The 10347-nt window shown below is 51.4% G+C and overlaps 1 protein-coding gene across 1 annotated transcript; it reads left to right on the plus strand.

The window, feature by feature from the left end:
• Nucleotides 1-6699: 6699 nt before the first annotated feature.
• Nucleotides 6700-10347, plus strand: PET117 (PET117 cytochrome c oxidase chaperone; the record flags this gene model as incomplete). The annotated part of the gene is made up of 2 exons (XM_083857249.1): nucleotides 6700-6795; nucleotides 10186-10347. The coding sequence occupies 2 exons, from the start codon at nucleotides 6700-6702 to the stop codon at nucleotides 10333-10335; spliced, it is 246 nt and encodes an 81-aa protein (XP_083713375.1). The 3' UTR covers nucleotides 10336-10347.

The following is a 10347-nucleotide window of genomic DNA, read 5'->3' on the forward strand; positions in this document are numbered from 1 at the left end:
GCATTATCTTGGAAGGAGGGAACAGTGGCTCTGCAGGCTGCCCCAGTTTGGAGGGCGATCTGCTTTCCTTGACTGAGCAGGGAGGGATAGCGAAGGTGCCAGCTGGGGGGAGATGGCTCCCCAGGCTGCGGCAGAACCTGCCCTGCCTGTGCTTCCCTGCCACGTTTCAAAGCACCCCACCAGGCTGACTCACTGGGCTCCTGTCTCCCTGCCTCCCACGGCCCCTGCCACTCCCGGCGTCTCCCTGTCTTTCTCAACCTATAGCTCCACTTCCTTCCCACTATCCCCAGCCAGCTCAGCACTCTCTCTCTGGCCACCCATTCAGTGTGGCTCTGCTTCCTCAGGGCATGCAGCATCACCATGGATTCCCACTGAGCCTACAGGTCCCACTCCCTGTGGAAATGGCCCCCCTGTGAGTTCTGTGGTGGGTGTTAGACCCCAGCAGCATCCCCTGAGCATCCTGCCTGGTGCTATCCATGGCCCTGTGCTTAGGGGAAGAGGCTGCTGGAGGCTCTTTTGTGCCTCATATCCCCTACACATGGTCCAGCACCACTCTGGGAGGACAGTGACCCTCTTGGACAGATGTCTACTCTCACAAGGTGGTCAGCAGAGCCCTGAGCTCTCAGACTGACATGGAAAGGTGATGAGCATCTGTGTTTGGAGATCTCTGAAGCCCCTTGCCAGCTTTGCCTGCACTGTCTAGCTTGTTTTTTGCTGTTGCTTGGTTTCCTGCAATCCTACTGCCCAGTGTTTCCTCCCTGGGAATTTCAGTGTGTTCCTACCAAGCTTGATACAGTAGCAAAGGTTCCAAAGGTAATGAAATCCCAGGAGTATCCTACAAGTCAGCAGCTAAATACTGGACAGAAAGCTATTTCCTCTGAACGTTTCTGCTGTGCCTCAAAATACATCACCTTTATTAGACACCAGCAAATCCACATGGGCTCTAAATTCCAAAAACTTCCACACAAGTCAGAACCCCTCCAGCCTCTTCCAGTCACCAGTCACTACTGGTGGTGGTCCTCAATGCCCTGTATTTCTCTAGTGTCTTCATAGGAGACACCTCTATGCACCAAACCCCACAGCTGTGTGAACAATGAAAAGATGCAGCAGCAGCATCTTCCTGCCCAGTTGTTTCGATTTTGGATTCTCTCTGGCAGGTCACAAGAAGCTTCAGCCAGGTGGGTTTGTCCACATGAGCAGCTTCCCAGTTTAGTCTTTGGAGAGGGCTGCTGGAATGCAGTGGAAAGGATACCACAGGTGATCTGCTGACACTGCACTCCCTGGCTTTATCCTTGTGAGAGGCATTTTCCCTTCTTGCATTATGCTCCACTCATCATCACCACATCTCACTGTTCCCATTTTGCTGCCCAGCTGGAATCTGCTTCCCATGCAGATGGGAGGTCTTGTCCTGGAAAAGACACATTTTCCCTGACACTGGGATGCACAGCACATCGGGATGCACTGCCACCAGGATGCACTGTTGTTGGGATGCACTGCACACCAGGATGTGCTCATGGAGGCTGAGAGCTCAAGAAAGGAATGTGAAGCCCATTAGCTGAGTGGGATGACAAGCATTTGTTGGGATTTGGGGAGACATGGGGAAATCTCTCCTTGAAAAGCTGGTGGAAAAAAAGCTGGATGAGCCACAACTAGGAGCTGACTGAGCATCTTTCCAGGTTCCTAAAAATGATGAGTGTGACTTTGAAACCCGTGCTTCCCACGGCTGGCACGGCATGATAAACTGTGCTTCCTGCCTCCCACAAGCCCTGCCATCTCTGTCATCCTCCTCCAAGCTCAAACCACAGAGGTAGAAAATCCCCTGTCCCCTCCCAAAGGACAAATGGCACCTCTGGGGTCCCCCAAGGCTTCCTCATTCCTGCCGGATGATGACGGCTGCCATAAATCCCTTTGTATGCCTATGGAGCTCAAGCATTTCTTTACCATTTCAAATACCTCCAGGAGGGGCTAGGTGCTTTCCCTGCCATCCCTCTCCTTTTCCAGGATTATTAGAGTGAGAAAGAAGTGGCAAGGGCAGAGAGAGTTAGCTGGAAGAAGGAATAACAGTCCCCAGCTGGGTGCTCTGGGATAGTCCCATTGCTGTGACCTCTGGCCAAGCACACGGACAGTGCAGCTCCCTGAGGTTTTGGCAGCAGGAGAAAGAGATGGTTCTGCTGCACTCCTGTCAGCTCCTCCCTGACAAGGAAGACCACCAGGACAGCAGTGGTGATGCCAGCCTGAGCACAAAACAGCTCCAGGGAGGGCCAGGGGATGGGACAGGATGTTCCAACCCCTGTTCAGACACTGCCGTGTTAGAGATGCACCTTTCCTGCTCCTCGTCCTGGTGCCACACGTGCAGGGGGAGGCTCCTTCCCAACGGGAATCCAGCGCTGCTGCTGGAGAGTCTCTTCCTGTCCTGCCTGTGCTACAGCAGAGCATGTGCTCCAACATGCCCAGGATGAGTGAAACACTGGGATATACAGCCGCTGCCCATGGGCTGGCCTAGGGAGCTCAGTGGTGCTCCTTCCAGCTGGGCCCCTTTCCTTACAGCTCTGGTTTGACTGCTGAGGGGGTTCAGTGCTGGCTGCAGCACTCATGAGCGCCTCTGGCCCCTCCACACACACCCAGGTGAGCCCTCCTCTCTCTGTTGCCTTCATGGCTGCAGCCCAAGAATCCTTCCTCCTCATGGGAGGGTATGAGCTGGGGGGTGCAGCTCACCCAGATTTTGAGGCCAGGACCCTCCCCCCTACACACACCTCCCTGTCTTGCAGCAGCCCTACAAAGCTGCAAGGTGACTGCAGAATTACCCTGGCAACATTTCAGAGTTCCATACACAATGGTTTTGATCTCCCAGTGCATTTTGCAATGATTTCCAGGAAAGAAAAAACCCAACCCTAAGCCCAAAAGCACCCCAGCTCTCAGGTCTCAGCAGCGCTGCCACCATTCCCACCCCCCGCGAGCAAGGGTCTGTACAATTGCCACCAATATAATTATTATGTGCTGGGATTACATCCTCTCCCTGCTGCAGAGCAGGTAGACTTTGGCCTCTGCCAGCATTTCATCCCCCTCTCAGGGGAAGCAATTGCAGGAGGGAGCCAGGCTACACTCCCTGGGTCAGGTACCCTCTGCAGCACCCCAAAACGAGGGGCAGGAACCAACCGTGCCATGGGGAGAGATACGGTGGGGAGGTGGCGTCCCGACCCTCCTCCTCAATCCCTCGTGCTGGTGATGCCAGGAAAGGAGCAGCGGGTGTTTGGGGTCACAGGGGGCCCCTTTTCACCCTCTGGCCATGGCAGTAGGAGGTGTTGGCGCCTGGTGGCAGCCCCACACCTTAGTTGATTTAACTGGAGGTGACCTGATGACGTCCCTGGCGCTTGCTGGCTAACGTGTAATCTCACAAGCCTGGCTATAAAACCAGCAAGGTTTTATACAGCTGCTAGCAACCACTAGTGTCTGCCCCGAGCCCCTGCTCTCACTGCTGGAAGGAGGAAGTGCATGGGGAATTTAAAATCCAAAATAACTGTTTCACAGGCTGCCCTGCAAATGGAAGGAAAGTTTCAGTGCTCCTTGCTCGAAAGAATTCTGTCATCTTTCCCCCTAGTTTATCTTTACTCCATTATTCAAATCTCAGGACAATCAGATTTGCTTTGCTCCAGCTCCCTGAGAAGAACTATCAGGAGGTCCTGGAGCTTCTCTGAATGGGAGGAGCAACAAAATTCATCCAAATTGCTGGTGAGATTCATGGAGCTTCTTTCTGTACAAGTGCAAAAGGAATGAATTCCAAGGGCTTTCACTTCATTCACGCCCATCAAAAAAATAAAACACCCAAGCCAGACACACCTCCACCTGCCTGGAAAGGAGGCTGGCCTGGTCAAAATAAAGCATTTTTAATACATACATTTCATGAATTAAAACTATTTTTGGAGTTTCTATGCACAGAGAAGCCCTCAGTCAGGCCTCTGAATTACAGAGGAGGAACATAAAAAGTTACATTACAATTTTTTCCTCTGCAATATGCACTTTTGAATACCAACAACATACCCTTGGCCAGCAAATCCTACAGAAACATTTCCTGCAGGGACAGGGTGGCTGCACTTGGATCATCAATGCCTACACCACCTGTTGCCGAGGGACGGGAATAATTCCGTTTCTCGAAGGGGAAAAGGTATCATAGTGAGATAAAAGTGCCTACAACACAGCAATTAGTTATTTTTGCTGCTATAATTAGTGCTGCCATAAGGAGAAAATCAATGCTAACAGCAGCAGGCACAGCTCTGCCTCTACCCTGACACCTTGGTAAAGCCTTGCAGGCACCCACATTCATACTCATCAGCCACACTCAGCTTCACAGAGCATATGGAAGCTTAGGTTAGGCTGAATTCAGGTTTTGGGTTTTTTTTGTCTTCTTTGCCACTGAGGCAGCCAAGCTCCTGTGTCCCAGTGGAGAGCTCTGGGTGTGTGCAAAATTTCCCCATGTGAGCACACACACACACATATGCACTGGGAGGGAGGGAGGGAGGGAGAGCTGCCTCTGCAAAGAGGGAAGGACAGCTAGCAGCTCACCAGAACCCTGGGGGGAAAGCAAGAAAACATACCTTTAGGATAATTTTTTAAAATTATTATTATTATTTGTTAGTTTGCAGTTTGATAAGAGAGGTTCCTCACATTACACAGGACAAATGGAGCAGGAGGGGGCTGTGGTTCAGGACAGGAACCTGGAAATGGAGTATGTTTGAACTTTTCTCTCTCCCCTTCATCTCTTGCAGGAGTTTCCTAAGGCTTCAGTCCTTTTTCTTTTGCCACTAAGGAATGGCACAACTGAGCAGCCTGTTTTCTGGATTCTCTGGTGGCTAATACAGGGTTGAGCTGGCACTGCCACCCCTTCTCTTCACAGGATGCTACCCAGAGTAGCCACCCATGGCACAAAGCCTGGCCAGAACTCCCCATCTATCAGAATGGTTGGAATAGGGAAATAAGCATGGAAGTCTTACTGAGACAGGGCCTGCAGTGCAGCCTTATCAAAGTGGGTGCCAAATGCCTGTGAAAAGAGTGTAGAAGGTGGATGAGGCACAAGGGTTGCACAAGCTGAATTTTCTTTGAAATCCAGGATAAAAAAGCCTCCTAAGGATGGACTGCAGATTTTACCCAAGATCATTATCCAGGTCTGCGCTGTTTGCCCAGGGGAAAAATGGCCTTGAGCTCTCCAGTCTCCTCCTGGCATAACCCAAACCCTTCCCTCCTGGCGCTTGGCTCCGCCTCCATGAGCGGCTGTGCCGCTATTCCCGGGCACAGCAGAGGAGGAGCCCGGCACAGCAAAGAGAGCACCAAAGCCGTGGGCAGAGCATCATTTCACCAGCAGAGAAACCCTCCTGCTCAATCTCTCCCTCAGCTCAAGCCCATCCTCTGCCTCTCTGTTTGGAAGCCTCACGGACACAGCCACTAGGCTGAAACCTCTTGTGTCCTTCTGCCCAGCACCGGCTGGAAAGGTTTTCCCAGCGGCATCCCCATCCCCTCTGGACACTCCTGCCCTCTCTCCCACCTCCAGCACACCACTTCTCTGCTCCTGCAGCCCAGCTCCGAGATAGGAAAATGGGCTTTTCCACATCATGGCTGCTGCAAGGTTTTAAACCTGAGCAGCTGCTTATCTGGGCTTGGAAAAGGTCCCCTTTTACCCCAGAGCAGGGAAAGGGGGCAAAGCAGAAGAGCAGGGTCACAGCTGAGCCCTTCAGCGAGGCCCAGCCCTTGGGAGAAAGGGAGGAGCACAGGAATACCGGAACCACCGGGGCAGAAACTGAGATTGTGAAAGCGCAGCCTGAACGCTCCTGCCTGGGGATTTCAGCCCCTGCAGTGATTAATGACAGGGCTGGGCAGAGGCACTGGGGGGAGCTGCACCCTTCCCCGGTGCCAAGGGCGCTGTGCTGGCTCACAGCCACCAAGCCTGACCCCGATCTTGGCACTCCAGCGGCCTTGGACACGTTACAGGCCCTTCTGCAGTAAACACAGTAAACACAGCAGTGTGAGCGCAGCCATCAGACTCAATTGGAACATTATCGTTCCCACTAATTTCACCTTTCATTTTAATCGCGTTCATTCAGCACAGAGATGAAAAGGATGATAATGAGGAGAAATCGGCCTGACGTGTTTGGTTTCCCTCCTGCACTGCAGACGGGGCTGGGGATGGAATAACAGTGTCTGCAGAGCAGGAAAACTGGCAACACACGGGGCCTTCAGGCCACACACTGAACAATGAGAAGAAACCAAACAATTGAAGAGCAGCTTTCTCCAGCTGCTTCTCCCACGCAATTGGGGATTTCTGGGCGAGGAGAGCGCAGAACTGGCGGCCTTCACCCGACAAAACCAGGAATGTTTCTTGCACGCAGAAAGAAACCTCCTTTTGTTCGTGCTCGCCGGCAGGAAAACTCCAGAGAACAGCCCCGGGAGACACCGGCACAGCTGGGCACCCACTCCCCAGTGGCGCTGATGGCACAAAGGCCCGTTTTTAGCACCCCATGTCAAAGTTTCTGGGCAGGAGGCTGCGAGTTCCCAAACCCGGAGCGGCTGTTCCAGGGAGCCCCGCCCCGCATCGGCGCTCGGCTGCTCGGGCCTGGCTCGGTGCGCTCGGCGCTCGGCCGGGGCGCGCCGCCTCACGCTCTCCCGCAGCCCCGCCCGCCCCGCGCTTCCCCCGTCGCGGCCCCGCCGGCCATGTCGCGGGGTTCCCGCCTGGCGCTGGCCGTCTCCGCGCTGCTTTCCGCCGCCATCGTGGCAGCCGTGCACATCCAGCAGCGCCGGGAGCTGGAGGTGAGTGCGCGCCGCGGGCCGCGGGGGGGAGGCGGCGAGCAGGGCCCTGCCCTCACTGCGGCCACGCCCCCCTCTGTCAGGCCACGCCCCCGGTCATCAGGCCCCGCCCCCTCACTTGGCGCCCTGCCCTGCCCCCACTGTGGGCTCAGCGCGGAGCCCCGCCCACCCCTAAGCCACGCCCACCGCCAAAAAGCCCCGCCCCATGCTCCCTGCGGACCCGCACCTGACTGAGCCCACGTGTCCCTGCTCCATCCATCCATCCATCCATCCATCCATCCATCCATCCATCCATCCATCCATCCATCCATCCATCCATCCATCCATCCATCCATCCATCCATCCATCCATCCATCCATCCATCCATCCATCCCCGGCCTGGCTCCCAGAGGCCAGAGCTGCCCCTGCCCAGCGCTGCCCCGCTGGTGCTGCCTCGGCTGCACTGCCCCTGATGATGGTGCTCTCTACACAAGCAATCCCTTCCCCTCATCTTCCTGCCTTGGCGCCTGTGCTTTCCATGCTCTTTTAGCTGCACCAGCTCCCTAGTGGTGCTGTCCTGTGCATTTCCCTTCAGGGGCAAATAGCAGCGAGGAGCTCCAGGTGAGGCTCGATGGAGGTGCTTCCCTCCCTCCCCAGCAGCCAGCAAGCAGAGAGGATGTGGTCATGCAACCTCTAGGCCAAGAACAACCCCCTGGCAGTGTTCCCTGGGCTCTCCCTATCTGGCTGTGCTGCCCCACTGGTGTGCCCTGTTTTTCCTCAGCCCCACAAGTGCACCCTGCTGAAGGACAGACAGCTCTGTGCTGTGCCGTGCCCCTGCTCCCTTCTTGTTCTGCCGGAGCAGGCACAGTGCAACAAGTTGAACAGGGTTCAACTGTGCTACATTGACAAAAATAAGGGAATTCCTGGCAGGCAGCCTGTGTGCCGGAGAGCCCACAGCCAAAAGGTGTCAGGTTTGGCCGTGGTGAGTCCTAACACAAAGCTGTCCTGCCTGGGACTAAGAGCTGTGTGGTGGTGTAAAGGTGTGCTGTGTGGGCAGTGAGTGTGCTGGTTTGCACCCTGGTGATGAGCCAGAGGTTATATGAGGGCACACATCTGACCCTTCTCCACTTACATACAAAAAAATCTAGAAAATGCACACAGAAAATGCCTGTGTCAAATGACACTGAAGCAATCAGAAGTTACAGAACACCAGAGTTCAAATTCCCAATCCATAGCTCAGCTCAGCTGACTGCTGCTTGGGCTTTATGATACATTCTGTAATCAGAGGATTCTATTTTCTCCCCCTCGAGAGATTGTCTCTATCAGTGCTCGAGAGTGATGGAATTTGGAGGATGAGACTGGTCTGGGTAAGGAAAGAGGCAGGTTTGTGTGAGCAGGAGTTGGAGAACACTGTGAGTGGTTCAGGCAAGAAGAGGAGAGTTGGGATCCTGGAGTGGCAACCAGCAGTGGCTTTGCACTTGCCAGAGCTGATGGATGGGCTGGGTAGATCACCTAACACATTTTAGGTAGATCACATCACATATTTGTAGCTGGCTGCTCTAATTCAGGGCGCTTGCCTTGAGCCACTGAGGATCTGGCAGGAATATCTGCTAAATGCTCCTGAACTAAACTGCAGCTGCAGTTAATGGCAGTTGTACTTTGAACACGTGCTGCAGAATAAATATCACCCTTGGATGTTTCCATGGGACACATAAACTTCGTGGATCTTTTTGACCGAAATCCTTGGCTAATACCTGTTCAGAAGAGCCAAGGCTCAAAGCTTATGTTCTATAAATTAAATCTGAGGTTTTCTTTTTGTAATTCTTCATGGCCACGTCAAGCAGTAGTGGCTTGATGTTCAGTAGATCCAGTTATTTAGATAACATAATGGAAATAAATAATATGAGTATTTTACACTCCTAGCATAGAGATTGTTTCAGGTTTATCTTTATGCAGATTAATAAACTTTTGACTTTGAAAATTTATGAATTGATGTGGCAGGCCCAGAGTGATTTGAGCTTGAACATGCTTTTCATGCCTGCAGAAGACAAGCAGGGCTAACTTCTAAGAATAGAGGAAGATGAGAAGATTAACTTTTTGATAGATTTTTTCCACATGTGACTCTCAAATTATAAAGGTGTCTTTTGCAAAGTGTGCATTTTCTAAGTAAGTACATTCACCATCTGGAAGATTGCAGTGTTTTATGAAGGAAAAAGGATTATATTCTTGGTGCAATTGTATCTCCCCACATCTGGATTGTTACTAACTAATAGTAATGTAATAATAAATTTATGAACTTTGTGTTCAGTTTCAAATTACTGATTTGTAGCCTTAGTTCAGTTGATGGATGCTGGTGGGAAGGAACAGGTTTTATTAGATTAATTTCTGGAGAGAGTTTTGATTATTGGCTAACATGTGTCTGTGCATTTTCTTAACAAGAAAATGCAAGATAAAATTATTTCTTAAGCAAAGCCTTCCCGTTTTGATCTTGACAGGAGGAATGAGTGCATTTGAAGTGTGCAGTCATTAGCATGCTAGGCGAGGAATAAAAACCCTGTGATAACTGTCGAATAATAGTCACAAACATCCTCTCAAGTCACTTCAGGGTCAGCTTTCAAATAAAATATTTGCAGGTGCATTTTGGCATCATTCAGATGGGTCACCGATTATTGTTCTTTCACAGAATTATCAAAGTATCAATGTGAATAAAATGGTAAGAGGGAAAAAAGCATATGGAGGAAGCAAAGAGCAGCTGGAATTTTCTTAGGGCTTTTTACACCCATTGAGGGGTTGCACTCCAGGTTGAAAGCTGTTGGTGTTGTGTTCCACATTATGTATTTATTTATATAGACGTTATATATTTACATGATTTATAACGAACATTTTAGGTAAAGGGGATTTTTTTTTTAAGCAAGTGCCTTGCTTTTTCAAGAGTTTGGCATAAGCAGGCTGTGGGCATTTTTTTTAAGATTGAGACATGATCAGAAAGAAGCAAATGAAAACACGTGTGAGTTTTTCTTAAAATAGTTTCCAATTTGTCACAAAATTGCCTCCAAGCAGAGAAGTTTTGAGGAGCATTTTCTGATTTGGTATAGATTTAGGTCAGAGATAACAGGATATTTTAGCTCACATCCATCCTGCGTGGCATGGGAATTACAGGCTCCGAGCATTTATTTGCTCTGTAGCTTTGTCACTTAGTAAACTCAACCATCTCAAGTGAGTGCAAAAAAAGCACATTTTGGTGTAGCGATAGTGGACATTGGCTCCTGAAGACTCCAACTAGGTTAAGCTGCTGTGGTAAAGACCCTGTAAAGGCAGCAGAGTAAAGCCTTGCAGGAGGGGTGGAGCCTGGGTGGGGTTGATACCGATCAGCATCCCCCGGGCTGCGATAAACCCTGTCCCTTGTGTTTTCAGAGGCTGCGAAGTGGCGTCGTCAGAGATCTTGAGCGTCAGAATCAGAAAAAGGAGAACCTTCGTCTGTTAGAAGAGCAGATTGCTCTGACAAAGCAGCTCATGGAAGAGAGAGACAAGGTGCTAATGGAAAAACGTTCCCAGCAGCCCTAGGCGCGGGCCTGG

Source organism: Zosterops lateralis, assembly GCF_965231275.1.
Source record: "Zosterops lateralis genome assembly, chromosome: 3".
In the NCBI taxonomy this organism is placed as follows: Eukaryota; Metazoa; Chordata; class Aves; order Passeriformes; family Zosteropidae; genus Zosterops; species Zosterops lateralis.